This window comes from Oncorhynchus mykiss, chromosome 16 (assembly GCF_057628025.1).
Source record: "Oncorhynchus mykiss isolate SJ-2025 chromosome 16, ASM5762802v1, whole genome shotgun sequence".
NCBI lineage: Eukaryota > Metazoa > Chordata > Actinopteri > Salmoniformes > Salmonidae > Oncorhynchus > Oncorhynchus mykiss.
In genome coordinates this window covers 60401481-60417083 of record NC_143037.1, presented here as the reverse complement: position 1 = coordinate 60417083, position 15603 = coordinate 60401481, and the positions used below count along the sequence as shown (strand labels likewise).

Here is a 15603-nt window from a genome sequence, read left to right as displayed (position 1 = left end):
TTTTGGAAACTGTGTTAGCATTTGAAAACATGTGCAGCAAATATATCGTTTTGTAGGTGGTGGAGTATGAATGAGAAAAGAGTTCAGGGATTTCGGAGAATGTGGTCATTGAAAGCATTTTGTGTGAAAGCAATGAAAAATTATTCAAAGTTTGGTCTGTATACACTTCTGTTTCGCTGACTGTGTGAAGAGTTTTGCCAATGTGACTTTAGTTTTGACCAAAGCATTTTAGCAATTGAAAAAACCTGTAATCCTCCATAGCCCTTTCCTGCAGTCAAATGGCCTAGTGTCTCATGGGTGAAATATTATGAATAATTTTCACATCATAGTTAACCAGTTAGAGCTCTAGGGGCGCTATTTCATTTTTGGATAAAAAACGTTCCCGTTTTAAGCGCGATATTTTGTCACGAAAAGATGCTCGACTATGCATATTCTTGACAGTTTTGGAAAGAAAACACTCTGAAGTTTCAGAATCTGCAAAGATTTTGTCTGTAAGTGCCCCAGAACTCATTCTACAGGCGAAACCAAGATGATGCATCACCCAGGAATTAGCAGAATTTCTGAAGCTCTGTTTTCCATTCTCTCCTTATATGGCTGTGATTGCGCAACGAATGAGCCTACACTTTCTGTCCTTCGCCCAAGGTCTTAGCAGCATTGTGACGTATTTGTAGGCATATCATTGGAAGATTGACCATAAGAGACTACATTTTCCAAGTGTCCGCCTGGTGTCCTGCGTCGAATTTGGTGCGCAATTGCCAGCTGCTTCTACTTTACCATTTGATTCAGGGGAGAAAGCATGTGTCCAAGAACGATGTATCAATGAAGAGATATGTGAAAAACACCTTGATGATTGATTCTAAACAACGTTTGCCATGTTTTCAGTCGATATTATGGAGTTAATTTGGAAAAAAGTTTGCGTTTTGAGGACTGAATTTATGGATTTTTTTTGGTAGCCAAATGTGATGTATAAAACGGAGCTATTTCTAATACACAAGGAATCTTTTTGGAAAAACTGAGCATCTGCTATCTAACTGAGAGTATCCTCATTGAAAACATCAGAAGTTCTTCAAAGGTAAATGATTTTATTTGAAGGCTTTTATGTTTTTGTTAATGTTGCGTGCTGGATGCTAACGCTAATGCTAACGCTAAATGCTAACGCGAAATGCTAACTCTAGCTAGCTACTTTTACACAAATTATTGTTTTCCTATGGTTGAGAAGCATATTTTGAAAATCTGAGATGACAGTGTTGTTTACAAAAGGCTAAGCTTGAGAGATGGCATATTTATTTCATTTCATTTGCGATTTTCATAAATAGTTAACGTTGTGTTATGCTAATGAGCTTGCTGATAGATTTACACAATCCTGGATACAGGGGTTTTTTCATAGCTAAACGTGACGCAGAAAACGGAGCGATTTGTCCTAAACAAATAATCTTTCAGGAAAAACTCAACATTTGCTATCTGAGAGTCTCCTCATTGAAAACATCTGAAGTTCTTCAAAGGTAAATGATTTTTTTGAATGCTTTTCTGTTTTTTTGTGTAAATGTTGCCAGCTGAATGCTAATGCTAAATGCTACGTTAGCCATCAATACTGTTACACAAATGCTTGTTTTGCAATGGTTGAGAAGCATATTTTGAAAATCTGAGATGACAGTGTTGTTAACAAAAGGCTAAGCTTGAGAGCTAGCATATTTATTTCATTTCATTTGCGATTTTCATGAATAGTTAACGTTGCGTTATGGTAATGAGCTTGAGTCTGTATTCACGAACCCGGATCCGGGATGGGGAGATCAGAAAGGTTAATAAACATTATTTAAAAACAAGAGCCAAAAATCTGGTGTTTCTATGTCAAATGGTTTTGTTATATTTCAGTCTTCTGTGATGTATTTAAATTGTAATATTGAATACATTTAATCTTTTTTTAACTATAACCATGTGTGTGAGGTGTATATTTTTTTTCAAAGTAGATTTGTTTAAAACTACCAAGAAACCTTTTGTGTGACACTGATTTAACCCACTGAAGGAAAAGCTTAACAAGCAGCACTGAGGAAGCCCCTTCCAGGTATCCCATTCCCATCATTATCTTACCCATATAGACAGTAAACATGCTATTCTTCATGCCCCAAACCACACAGCTTCCGCTGTGAGATACGAAACAAATTGCCTGTTGGTACATACAGTATTATACATGTGTCCTCTGGTTAAGCGTATTCTTTAATCACAGGTGTCGTTGGCTTTTTGCTGATGCTGTTTGGTTGTGATTGGGGGGGCCAGGTTGAGTCTTTATTTACCCGAGCAGGAGATATCGATGCCTCTCTGCCGCAGGAGATCAATGGAGAGTTGCAAAATCAATATATGCTATTGATGGCTGTTTGGCTGGAGTAGAAGGAAAACGACAAAGGACACCAGTACATTGTGAGGAATTACTCCTTCCCGCTTCATAATTTCCTTCTTTTCTGGCCCCCCCCCGATTCACTTTCTTGCTTTTTTCTTCTTCTTCAAGAAAGGCTCTCATGTTATCATTGCCATGCATGTCTCTTTGTTGGTCTTTCTTCTTGCAGCTTGTTAAAGTTGTGCGTTCAGCTCCATCTGCTCTAGAGAGGAGTAGTGCTGGAAAGATACTTCAGTGGGAACTTTGAATACAGCCTCAAACAAAGCTGCTGGCATGAGGGCCCGGTAGCCAGTCAATATAAAGGCTAAGGTTCTTCGTACAGTCGAACTAGAGACTACAGCCTATAGGCCCAGATATTTGAGCACTGAAGTGTTCAAGGCTATATGTGATGATACAGACACACTAAAGGCTGTAGGGCTTTGTACAGTACAGTAGGACTGATGGCAATAAGCCTTGATAAACACATGCTAGGTTGAGGCTAAGGACCTGGATACAGTAGCAGTACTCTCTGCACTGGGCCCATAGCAGTCTCTCCGAGTTCGCTTACACTTCCCTGGTCATGGAGTACAACAAGTCTGGGCACTGTTCGGTGTGTCAACAAGCACCTCACTCACCTAATCAACACTTCCCACAGTCACAATCCCACTGACAGGGGCCTGGGGAAGACTCCTGGGTAGTGGCCGCAGCCTTGTTACCAAACCTGTCCCTTGCAGCGGTGGCCTGATCAAAGTGACAGAGCCTGGTCTGGCGGAGGGGAAGTGAGGGCTGCTGTCACCCTGTCTGTCCCGCTGACGGCCCCTCTGCCAGGCAGGGGAGAGAAGGGGAGAGTGAGGGTGGGACCAGAGCGTCTCTGGGATGTCATTCAGTTGGGCGGCGGATGACAGAACAGGCCATTAAGGATTGGATTGGCTTCACAGACCATTAGACAAGGTAGGCATCATACTGTCAGCCTCACAGCCACGCCACACAGAGCACTGAGTAATGGTGAGGTAGGGAGGTAGACAGAGAGGGAGTGAGAGGGTGAGAGGGAGAAGGAAGAGAGAAAGGTATAGGTTTCAGAGACCCACAAATGGCAGAGCTCTGCAGAATGGTGTCACAGAAACATTCTTCTCTCCACATACAATCTGAAAGCTATGTCTCTGTCCGTCTGTCTGTCTCCTATATTATTGCTCTTCTCCGTTCTTCTGTTGGACTCTATCTCTCTCCTCCCTGTGTTCCTCTCTCTCTCCCTCTTCTGTGCCATATTCTAAAACAGATACGCACACACACTGACCGTGCTGACATACAGGCATCATCTACAGCAACGGGACTCATACAATGCTTTTTATGATATGGTTAAGTTGTGAAGTAGTAAGACTTCTCTAAAGCAATTAAAAATAAACATATGCCTTGACTTATACAGTATTTTCTCCAGCTAGCAATGTACTCTAAATCTTCACTGATCTCAATAGCGACAAATAAAAGTGTGAACATTGAAATGCACACTACTAGATTGTCTACCAATGGGAATTGTTAAACATGATCTGCCTCACATGTTGACCAGCCAATTGCCTCAAAACAATAGCACAAACACACAAAGCAAAAACAAGGATAGCGACAAAAAGCTATCTGGTGCCTTGTTAAAATCTCTCCTCGGTACGTGGAGCTAAGTCTCAGGATGGCCCCGACTTCCCTCCAGTCATTATTAAAGAGAGAGACAGGAGCCTATAGGAATCCGGTGGAGGCCTCAGCACGCATCACTTCTCTTCTGCTCCTAACTGTGTACTCTCAGCCCTCCACCAACTCCTATTTACAGCACATGCAGTGGATTGTGTTTGCTGCACGCTAATGTTTCCAAACACTCCTTTGAATGCCTCTCCTCCATTCCTCCCCCCCTTCCCTCCTCAGCTCTCTGGTTTTTACTGACCCCTCGACCCAGGAGAGCTGTCTCGTTGCAGTGGGGGCTCGGGGCCCTGACGAGGACAGACCCTGCCAGGGAGAGACAGGACACACGCCAGATCTGTATATACTCCTCCCATCCTCCCTTCTGCTCTCTAACAAAGGGAGAGAAACTTATCTCCTCCTCCTTTCATTCCCAGACTTGTCTTTTTGTGTGGATTCCTTCAAGTGGCTCCGCAGGCCTTCCCTTGGGAGGGGATGAAAACAGGTTGGAAAACTATGAAAAAGAAGAAAAAGAAAAGGAAAAATGCTTCTTCTGCACAATTTAAATCCAAACAACAGATGTGAGGGTTCTGTAAACAGGGAGAAAAGCTGATGGCTAGATATTTCAGATCAAGAGAGAGAGAGAGATAGAGAGAGAGAGAGACACAGAGAGAGACAGCGACAGAGACAGAGAGAGAGAGAGAGAGAGAGAGAGAGAGAGAGAGAGAGAGAGAGAGAGAGAGAGAAAGGGATTAAAAAAACAGTAGGGTTTCGTTCATTGGGCGGGATGTTTTTTGATCAACTATGGCACACATTATAGGCCTGGGATCCATAGGTTTTTCACCTTCCGAACCTCTGAATTTGAAAGACTCTGCACTATGCAGTGCTCGGCACAACAACGCATTTACACAAGCATTTATTTAATCATGTTCTTTTCTTTTCCGTGCAGCTTTTACAATCTCAACCCCCAACCCCCTCTGTGTTTCTGTTTATTTTCCATACTTTTGAAAACTAGCAGTTTTGCTGAAATGTAATTTGTTGCGATGGTAGTCACTTGTGTTATTCCCTGCTGCCGTATCTTGAATACTAAATGAGCGGAGCTCCGTTGAATAATGATCAAGCATAGTGCAGGCAGCAGACTTGTGGATCAGAGCATATTTATCGCCAGTCCACAGGACACAGACGAATGAAAGATATGTGCATGGTTTAGAGTAGACCATGAGAACACATAATTGCGGGGGTGGTTCTATCTGAACAAGCGTATCATATCTTAGCAGTTAAAAACAACATGCTATATATCTGTGGTTTGTAAATGCCCCAAAACCATGGCCCTATGTAACACCTTGAGGGATGAACTCTTGCCCTGGTTTGGTGAGCTGAAGATACACTGTAGGGACGTTGTCTTACTTAATGTCACTCAAGACTTCCCTTTATACCAGGATCCAGACCAAGGTTTTTACTTACACTTCTGTGGCAAATTACATTGTAAAAGGGGCAGTGCAATTATTATTATTTTATAAATGTTTTATTTGACCTTTATTTTGACAGGGATGTCATACTGAGACTATGATCTCTTTTACAGATGAGCCCTGCATAAATACATCAAACACATACAATATACAATATACAAAATGACAAAACATATTACGAAAAACAGACACCTTTATGAAAATAGTGTCACGAATCCCGTTTCCTGAGTCTGTTTTTGCCTGTGTTCTGTCCTGGAGTGTTTTTTCCGGCGTCCTGGAACGCACCCTGTCTGGTTGCCGGGCAATGTAGCCAGTTGGGAGTTCTGATTACCCGCACCTGTATCCCATCAGCTATCTGCACACCTGGTCCTGATCATCATCTCTCCTCTTCTTAAGCCCGGACCTGACATCCATTCCCTGCCGGATCGTTAGCCATGAACAGTATGTTGTGCCAGAGTTTCAGCCTCAAGTTGGATAGAATTTGTTTTGTTGTTTGTTACGTATTGCTTGCCTTAAACTTACCTCCGTTTGTTTTGTCGTCAGTTACTCACCCGGATCATTTACCCCATTCCCACCTGGTCGTCGGAGGATGCTACGTTGCTAGCTTGACACAAATCCAGGATCAGCTCAGTTTGCTGGCGATTCATTCACCACCTGTTTCACCCATCTCACCTGCCGTGTCTGATGCGGTTTCCTTCCATGAACCCAAGGTACCAACGCTCCTGCTGTGTTCCAAAGTATGGTGAATGACGTTCTGAGAGATATGATTGGTATTTTTGTGTTCGTTTACCTGGATGATATCCTCATCTTCTCGAAGGAGCTTTCTAGCCACGTTCAGCATGTCAAGCAGGTCCTGCAGCGGTTATTGGAGAACCGTCTGTTCGTGAAGGCTGAGAAGTGCGATTTTCACGCCCACACGACGTCCTTCCTCGGGTACATCATCTCCAGGGGAGAGATCAAGATGGACCAAGAGAAGGTTCGGGTGCTTCGGGATTGGGTCCAGCCCGGTACGAGATTGCAGCTCCAGAGATTCCTGGGGTTTGCGAATTTTTATCGGAGGTTTATCCGTGATTAAAGCCGGGTGGCCGCCCCTTTAACTGTACTGATGTCTTGCACCAGAAAGTTCTGTTGGTCTCCTGAGGCAGACCGAGCATTTCTAGATTTGAAGAGCCGATTCACCAACGCCCCGATTCTCTCTCAACCTGACACTTCCCGTCAGTTCGTTGTGGAGGTGGATGCGTCTGATGTGGGGGTGGGCGCCATCCTGTCCCAGCGTAGCTCCACTGACGGTAAACTCCATCCCTGCGCCTTCTACTCTTGTCGTCTTTCTCCAGCTAAAAGAAACTACGATGTGGGTAACCGGGAGCTTCTCGCTGTGAAGCTTGCCTTGGAGGAGTGGCGTCACTGGTTGGAGGGAGCGGAGCAACCGTTTGTGGTCTGGACTGACCACAAGAATCTGGCTGACGTGCAATCGGCTAAACGTCTCAACTCCCGTCAGGCCTGGTGGGCTTTGTTTTTTGGACTCTTCAATTTTTCCCTGACGTTCCGACCTGGGTCGAAGAACAGGAAGGCGGACGCCCTGTCCCGGATGTTCTCCAAGACGGAGGAGAGTGGGGCCAAGACTGAGACGATTCTTCCCCAGAACGTTGTCGTGGGAGCCGTTACATGGAGGATTGAGGAGGAGGTGATGGCGGCTCTTCGGACACAGCCCGGGCCCGATAACGGTCCACCCGGTCGGTTGTTCGTGCCTGAGTCGGTTCGTTCTGCTGTCCTTCAGTGGTCCCACGCCAACAAGATAGCTTGTCACCCTGGTGTTGCTCGGACTATGGCGTTATTGCGCAGACGATTTTGGTGGCCTGCCATGGGAGAAGATACCCGGAGGTTTGTTGCCGCTTGTCCTGTTTGTGCGCAGAATAAGAGTACCAATCGGGCCAGCTCTGGGCTTCTTCACCCCCTACCTATTCCCCGGCGACCTTGGTCGCATCTGGCCCTGGATTTTGTCACGGGGTTGCCCTCTTCTGTTGGTAACACGGTTTTTCTGACCATTGTGGATAGATTCAGCAAGTTTGCCCACTTTGTTCCCCTCTCCAAGCTGCCTTCTGCCACTGAGACGTCCGAGATCCTGGTTAGGGAGGTGTTCAGGGTCCACGGGTTGCCCTGTGACATTGTTTCTGACCGTGGTCCTCAGTTTACCTCTGCTGTCTGGAAATCCTTCTGTTTGGCCATTGGAGCTACAGTCAGTCTCACATCTGGATTTCACCCCCAATCTAATGGTCAGGCGGAGAGAGCCAACCAGAAGATGGAGTCCACGCTGCGCTGTCTTGTTTCCTCTGATCCCACCTCTTGGTCCTCTCGATTACCCTGGGTCGAGTATGGTCATAATACTCTCCCTTCATCTGCCACTGGGATGTCTCCCTTTCAGTGCCTGTACGGTTACCAACCGCCCTTGTTTCCTTCTCAGGAGCGGAATCTCTTGGTTCCTTCTGTCCAGACCCACATTCGTCGTTGCCACCGCACCTGGCATCGGGCCAGGAAGGCCCTCCTTAAGGTTTCTGACCGGTATCAGATCCAGGCAAATCGTCGCCGCATTCCTGCCTCCGCTTATACCGTTGGAGATAGGGTTTGGTTGGCTTCACGGGATCTTCCTCTACGGACTGAGTCGAGGAAACTGTTACCGAAGTTCATTGGTCCGTTTGTAGTGGAGAAGATCATTAATCCTGTTGTGGTCCGACTCAAGTTGCCTGCTACACTAAGAGTACATCCCACCTTTCATGTCTCCTGCCTCAAGCCGGTTCTCCTCAGTCCTCTGTTGCCCCCTCCTCCTCGTCCTCCTCCTCCTCGGATGATCGGAGGTGGTCCTGTCTACACGGTGCGCCGCATCATGGACTCCAGACGGCGGGGTCGAGGGTTCCAGTATTTAGTGGATTGGGAAGGATATGGTCCTGAGGAGAGGAGTTGGATTCCTCGGCGTCAGATCCTTGACGATGACCTGCTTCGTGACTTTTACCGCCTCCACCCTGGCGCTCCGGGTAGTCCGCCCGGTGGCGTTCGTCTGAGGGGGGGTACTGTCACGAATCCCGTTTCCTGAGTCTGTTTTCTGTGTTCTGTCCTGGAGTGTTTTTTCCGGCGTCCTGGAATGCACCCTGTCTGGTTGCCGGGCAATGTAGCCAGTTGGGAGTTCTGATTACCCGCACCTGTATCCCATCAGCTATCTGCACACCTGGTCCTGATCATCATCTCTCCTCTTCTTAAGCCCGGACCTGACATCCATTCCCTGCCGGATCGTTAGCCATGAACAGTATGTTGTGCCAGAGTTTCAGCCTCAAGTTGGATAGAATTTGTTTTGTTGTTTGTTACGTATTGCTTGCCTTAAACTTACCTCCGTTTGTTTTGTCTTCAGTTACTCACCCGGATCATTTACCCCATTCCCGCCTGGTCGTCGGAGGATTCCGCTTCCCCATTGGATACACCTATTTACTCCCATCAAATCACCACTGCTGCCCGCTACGCCACCTGGATATATCTAACCATTCACTTTCACTTGTAAATAAATACTCACCTTCTTCCTACTCTCCTTGTCCTGGTCTGCTTCTGGGTTCGATTTTGAAGAAACGTGACAATAGAGGTCTCGATCATGACTCTGAACTGACCAAGGGGGACCAGAACATCTCATTTCAGAGGGCTCTGTGAGTTGTTCCACATAAAGGGTGCAAAAAGACTAAAAGCATCTTTACCCAACTCTGTGGAGACTGAAGTGACCTCCAGTGTTATCCAAACCTGAGACCGGGTTTGGCCATTTGGAAGTGTTTTGTAGATAAACACAAGACCACTTTTTGATACAAAACACAATGGTGAGTTCTATAACCATCACCAGTAATAAACCTAAGGGCACAATGGAAAACAGCATCTAGTGGTTGAAGTGTAGATGCTGCTGCATGCATATAGGTCATATCCCCATAATCTAAAATAGACATAAAAGTGTCCTGGACAATTTCCTTCCTATTAAAAAAAGCCAGACATGCATTTGTTTCTGTAAAAGAAACCAACCTTAAACTTCAAATTCTTCACCAGATTAATTACATGTTTTTTAAATGACAGTTTGTCATCAAGCCAGATACCAAGATATGTGTAGGAAAGAACTTGCTTAATTTTTATACCGTTCACACCAGTCATTACAAATATATTTCAGTCTGGGTTATGGGACCTGACCTAGAACAAAGCATGCATTTTGTTTTGTTTGCATTTAGCACTAACTTTAGATCCAATATTGACGTCTGTAGTGCTTGAAAATCAGACTTCAAATGTGAAAAGACTTGGCCAACAGATGGAGCAATGGAAAACAACACTGTATCATCTGCATTCAAATGTATTATTATTTGTATTTTTTATACAGCATTACCAATGTTATTTATATAGATTGTAAACAGTAGTGAGCCGAGTATCAAACCTTGGGGCACCTCTTTATTTAACTCAAGGAACTCAGATTTGACCCCATCTAACATGATGGCCTGAGTTCTGTCATTGATATAATTATGCATCATTACCCAATCCTATCGAGGACAGCTTGTTCAACATAATGACATGGTCTACAACATGGCGGCACAATTCTTATTCAATTATGAAAGTCACATTCTTTTTGTTATGTCTTTGTTTTAGCATGGTCAGGGCGTGAGTTGGGTGGGTAGTATATGTTATTTTTTCTATGTTGTGGTTTTGTGTTTGGCCTGGTATGGTTCTCAATCAGAGGCAGGTGTCGTTCGTTGTCTCTGATTGAGAATCATACTTAGGTAGCCTTTTCCCACCTGTGTTTTGTGGGTGATTATTTTCTGTTCTGTGTTTTTCTTCACCGTACAGGACTGTTTGTTTGTCGTTTTTTTTTCTTCCCCCAGTGTTCAGTTGTTTCATTAAAGAATATGAACACTTACCACGCTGCGCATTGGTCCTCCTCTTCTTCCACCCACGACAAGCGTTACAGAATCATCCACCAAAAAAGGACCAAGCAGCGTGGTATCGGGCAACAGCAGAAATCTCGGGACTCATGGATATGGGAGGAGATTCGGGACGGAGAAGGACCCTGGGCACAGGCTGGGCTGGAGGCAGCGAAAGCTGAGCGGCGGTGGTATGAGGAGGCAGTACGGCAGCGCGGCTGGGACGAGAGGCAGCACCAAAAATGTCTTGGGAAGGGGGCACATGGGGAGTGTGGCTAAGTCAGGTAGAAGACCTGAGCCAACTCCCCATGCTTACCGTGGAGAGAGGTGGACCGGGCAGGCACCGTGTTATGCCATGAGGCGCACGGTGTCCCAGGTGCGCAGGCATAGCCCGGTGCGTTACATCGCAGCGCCTCGTATCGGCTCGGGCTAGAGTGGGCATCGAGCCAGGTGCCATGAAGCCGGCTCAGCACATCTGGTCTCCAGTGCGTCTCCTTGGGCCGGGGTACATGGCACCAGCCCTACGCACGGTGTCCCCGGTTCGCCAGCACAGCCCAGTACGGTCTGTTCCACCTCGCAGCACTGGCCTGGCGACGGGGAGTATCCAGCCAGGTAGGGTTGTGCAGGCTCGGTGCTCGAGACCTCCAGTGCGCCTCCACGGTCCGGTCTATCAGGTGCCTCCTCCACGCACCAGGCCTCCAGTGGCAGCCCCACGCACCAGGCTGTCTCTCCGTCTCCTTCCTCCAGGTGCTCCCTCCTGTCCGGAGCTGCCAGTCTCCCGTATGTCCTGAGTTGCCAGAGTCGCCCATCTGTCCTGAGCTGCCAGAGCCGCCCGTCTGTCCTGAGCTGCCAGAGCCGCCCGTCTGTCCTGAGCTGCCAGAGCCATCCGCCAGTCCTGAGCTGCCAGAGCCACCCGTCTGTCAGGAAATGCCAGAGCCGCCCGCCAGTCAGGAGCTGCCAGAGCTGTCTTTCAGTCAGGAGCTGCCAGAGCCGCCCTTCACTCCGGCGCTGCCGGAATCGCCCTCCACCCAGGCGCTGCCGGAATCGCCCTTCACTCCGGCGTTGCCGGAGTCTCCCGCCTGTCTGGTGCTGCCGGAATCTCCCGTCCATTCAGGGCCCGCTGAAGGTCCCCAGTCCGAGGTCGGCGGCGGGGGTCGCCACTCTAAAGGCGCCACTGAGGCAGGGAAAGAAGCGGGCAAAGACTAGGGTGGAGTGGGGTCCACGTCCCGCGCCAGAGCCGCCACCGCGGACAGACGCCCACCCAGACCCTCCCCTATAGGTTCAGGTTTTGCGGCCGGAGTCCGCACCTTTGGGGGGGAGGGGGGTACGGTCACGTTCTGACCTTAGTTCTTTTTGTTATGTCTTTGTTTTGTATGGTCAGGGCGTGAGTTGGGTGGGTAGTCTATGTTATTTTTTCTACGTTGTGGTTTTGTGTTTGGCCTGGTATGGTTCTCAATCAGAGGCAGGTGTTGTTCGTTGTCTCTGATTCAGAATCATACTTAGGTAGCCTTTTCCCACCTGTTTTTGTGGGTGATTATTTTCTGTTCTGTGTTTTTCTTCAAAGGACTGTTTGTTTGTCTTTTTTTTTTATTTTCCAGTGTTCAGTTGTTTCATTAAAGAATATGAACACTTACCACGCTGCGCATTGGTCCTCCTCTTCTTCCACCCACGACGAGCGTTACAGAGAGGAAGTAGGCACAAACCAGTTGTGATAAACTTATCTTTATTTCTCCTGTAGGGCTTTTTATCATACACTTTCATCACTCATGAAAACATTTAGTGGTCATTGCTTCTTAAATGGTTTTGACCACCCAAGGACTGATATACTAACAGCGTCATTTCAATTACAGGTGTGGCTTTAGTGTGCAATCCAAAGTATTGAGGTGCATGAGGTGTTATACAGTAGCTAAAAGAACAATTGCCATACAAGGAACCATTTATTGTTAGGGCTTTAAAAAAGGGTGAGAGTCCTGAGTATTTCCTGTCTAACTTTGGGAGTTAACCAATCAGAAAGGTTACTTACACTGACAAGCATTTGTGGGAAGGGCCCCCTGGAGTTTTCAGGCACGTTGACTGGTGGAATCACCCAGTCCCTCTTCTGTCTCCGCAGCCCCTTGGAGCTTATCTCCTGTTGCCTGGGAAACATGATGACAGTGGGTGGAGCCTGGAACTCTGGTGGTGCTTTGACCTCCTCTTTCTCCTTCCTCTCCCCTCCGTTTCCCTCTTCCTCTGTGACCTGAAAGACATGACAAAAAGGACAAAGATACAGTTGAGCGGGTTGCTATGTGATAAAATGTGCCTGTGTGATTTACACCCCTATTCCCCCAGCACGGCCAGGGACACTGAGTCATTCTCTATCCACAGGCTAGTGTTCTCATCAGGAAAACGATGGCTACAAAGATCCTTCACTCCCTTATGTGATAAATATATACTCATTAGTCTTGTTGTTAAGGATGTCTTGATTGTAATCAGCGAGGGGGGTTTGGTGGGGTGCAATCAAGTGCGATGCAGTATCAGCAAAGTTTGAATTGCATTGGCGGAGTATAAGCAGCTGTTGAGATACAAAATTACAAAGTAAATACAACGTAAATGCAGTATTTAATTTATTCAACATTTGAATCAATTCAAAACTCTGGGTGCATCTAATAAACACATTTTTCCAGGGTCAAGTATAAAGTTAGATAAGTCGCACATTTGCGCATTTTCTTGGTTCGATATCTAATCAAATATCCGACAAGCCCGTAACAAGCTGACATAAGTCACGTCAACATTCATGTATGTGTATCTGGGGGCTGCTGTATGACGAAAACCAGTCTTGTAGCTTCTCAGGGTCGTGTCCTGTATGAATCGGAAACCACATGAATAATACAAGGCTATGCTAGGAGGAACACACTGTATCCTGTAAGTCCAGGGGATATGGTAACTCTGCTATTAACATGGAGAAAACGTGCAGTATGCACCTCTTGTCTTCAGTGTAAACTGACAAACCTCTGGGTTATAACACAAAGTATACACAGTTCAGTCAGAATCATCATCTCACCAAATCACTCAGCCCTCTAGCTCTTCCCCCTCTCAAACTGGCTTTTCATAACTCTCCATCTTTCCATTTCCATCTCTCTCTTGCCATCTTATTGTTTTTCCTCTCCTCCCTGTCGGCTGATCCTGACAGCCTGTCTCAATAATAACTATTCATCAGAAGCTGGGGAGTGCTATGCTGCTAGGTGGATGGAGTGTGAGACAGGTTAAGTGTGCTAGCAGGCTAGGATAATGCCTTGCTAACGCCCTGTACCCCAGGTGTGCCTTATCTCTCCCCAGGTCTCACCAAATCATCTGCTCTCATGTTGCTCATTGTTCCAGGGCAGGGAGCAAATGATAGACATTTCCAGCTTAACGGGTGAGACTCGTTGCTTGCATGTGTGTGCACTCTCACGTATGTGAGAACAAACTCCGCTCCTCGGATAAGAGAGACAGGTCCAATCACCATTTCTTTGGACTTTTAAAGAGCCTTGTGTTTTAATACATATTCCGATATTTCATTTTACCTCGTCTCCCCTCACTACCTCCCTCCCTCGCTCTTTATACTTCTTGCTAATGTGTGGCCTTGCAGATTCCTTCTGGTAGTTAAAATTCAAGGGGAAACCCAGGAAGTATGCAGGAACAGGGGTACAACATTGAGAGTTGAGGGCTCTGGAGCACCACAAGCTGTTTATTCTAATTACCGCCTCGTAGAACTTTCCACAGTCTATAAAACACGTGTTATTTTCTCTCTCCCCCCGTATGTATGCCCCGCTGTCTGGTTGCCTCCCAAGGTGGGCTGTACCTGCCAGTGCAAACAATGCTTTCAGGCTGAGTTCATCAGATGGAGGTCCAGGAGAAATGCTTTTCAAGCTGCATTAAAGGAAGCCTGTCTGTTGGAGGGGTTGGCATGTATAAGCTGTGTGTTTGGGGAATAGGAGAAAGGAGAGGGGAGGGACAATGCCCATGGGTAAACGTTTAGTGTTCAGTTTCTTCAATCCAGCTCCACATTTTAAACATCAGGTATGTCATGGAACACGAGAGGGAGGAGGATGAGGGTTTGGGGTGAAAAGGAGTGAGAAGAAGGGGAGCAGGAGGGAGAAGGGAAGGAAAGGGTTGGTGGTTAACATGATGGAAAGAGAGAGGCGAGACATTTTTTGTCTCTGTCATTGCTTTCAAAAATATTTTGTCCATTTCGAGTTTAGAACGTTTGACATTATAAACACTGTCCAATCTGTCTGGAGATGAGGATGTGGGAGTAGATCTTAAATTCCATGCTTACTTTGGTGACTCATCTATTTAGATTTCAGCCTGACATTAATAATTATTCTTGTATCCAACATCAACGTCATGGGAATGAGTACAGTTGGTGCACTTCATCCCTCTACCACTAGTGGAGCTGCAGCCCTACATACAGCCCAAGCTCTGTGTCTCTGCCTAGGATGCTTCACGATCGAGAAATCACCAGTCCTCTAATCCAACCCTCCTCCTCCACAGTCTACCCGTCCAAACACGCATGTGACATGTGTCATCATATGTCATCATGTGCCATGTTACCTGAACCAGATCCATATGGTGTGTTTTCAGGGGGACACCTCTCTCTCTCTCCGGCAACCAGTGCCAAGTGAAACACGTGTGTGTTCGCCAGCTATGAACATGGATCCAAACTGGATTCATCAGATGGAAAGGGGAGACAGATGTGCATTTGGTTCTGGACAAATGTATTATATTTCTTCAGCGGGAGGAGGGCTTAGTGGGCCTGACTGCAGGGGCAGGCTGCTCCAGTTCAGACTGCCATGGTGGGGGGACTAGGTAGGGGAGGGAGGAAGGTTCTGGGGGTATTAGGATGATGGGAAGAGGAAGTTTGAAGTAGGGGGTGGTTATATTAAGAAGCAGGTGTGACCCCCCCTGTCTAAATAAGTCCATGTTCCAAATCCTTTCATCTGCAGATTCTAACAGGGTGAGTAAGTGTGTGTGTGTGTGTGTGTGTGTGTGTCTGTGAGAGAGGGTGAGAGTGAGAGAGAGATAAATAACTCAGAAACAACACACACACACACACACACGCACGCACGCACACACACACACACACACACACACACACACACACACACACACACACACACACACACACACACACACGCACACAGGTGTGTCAGAC

The 15603-nt window shown here is 46.7% G+C and overlaps 1 protein-coding gene across 3 annotated transcripts in view; it reads right to left on the bottom strand.

The window, feature by feature from the left end:
• The window catches only part of LOC110492389 (cadherin-4), a 571662-nt gene that overhangs the window by 140719 nt on the left and 415340 nt on the right, over window positions 1-15603 (bottom strand). For all 3 annotated transcript variants that reach the window (XM_021566660.3, XM_090203554.1, XM_090203553.1), the window contains one exon: window positions 12454-12666. In XM_021566660.3, the coding sequence (XP_021422335.3) occupies window positions 12454-12666 (213 nt within the window). The remainder of the gene's footprint in view (window positions 1-12453; window positions 12667-15603) is intronic.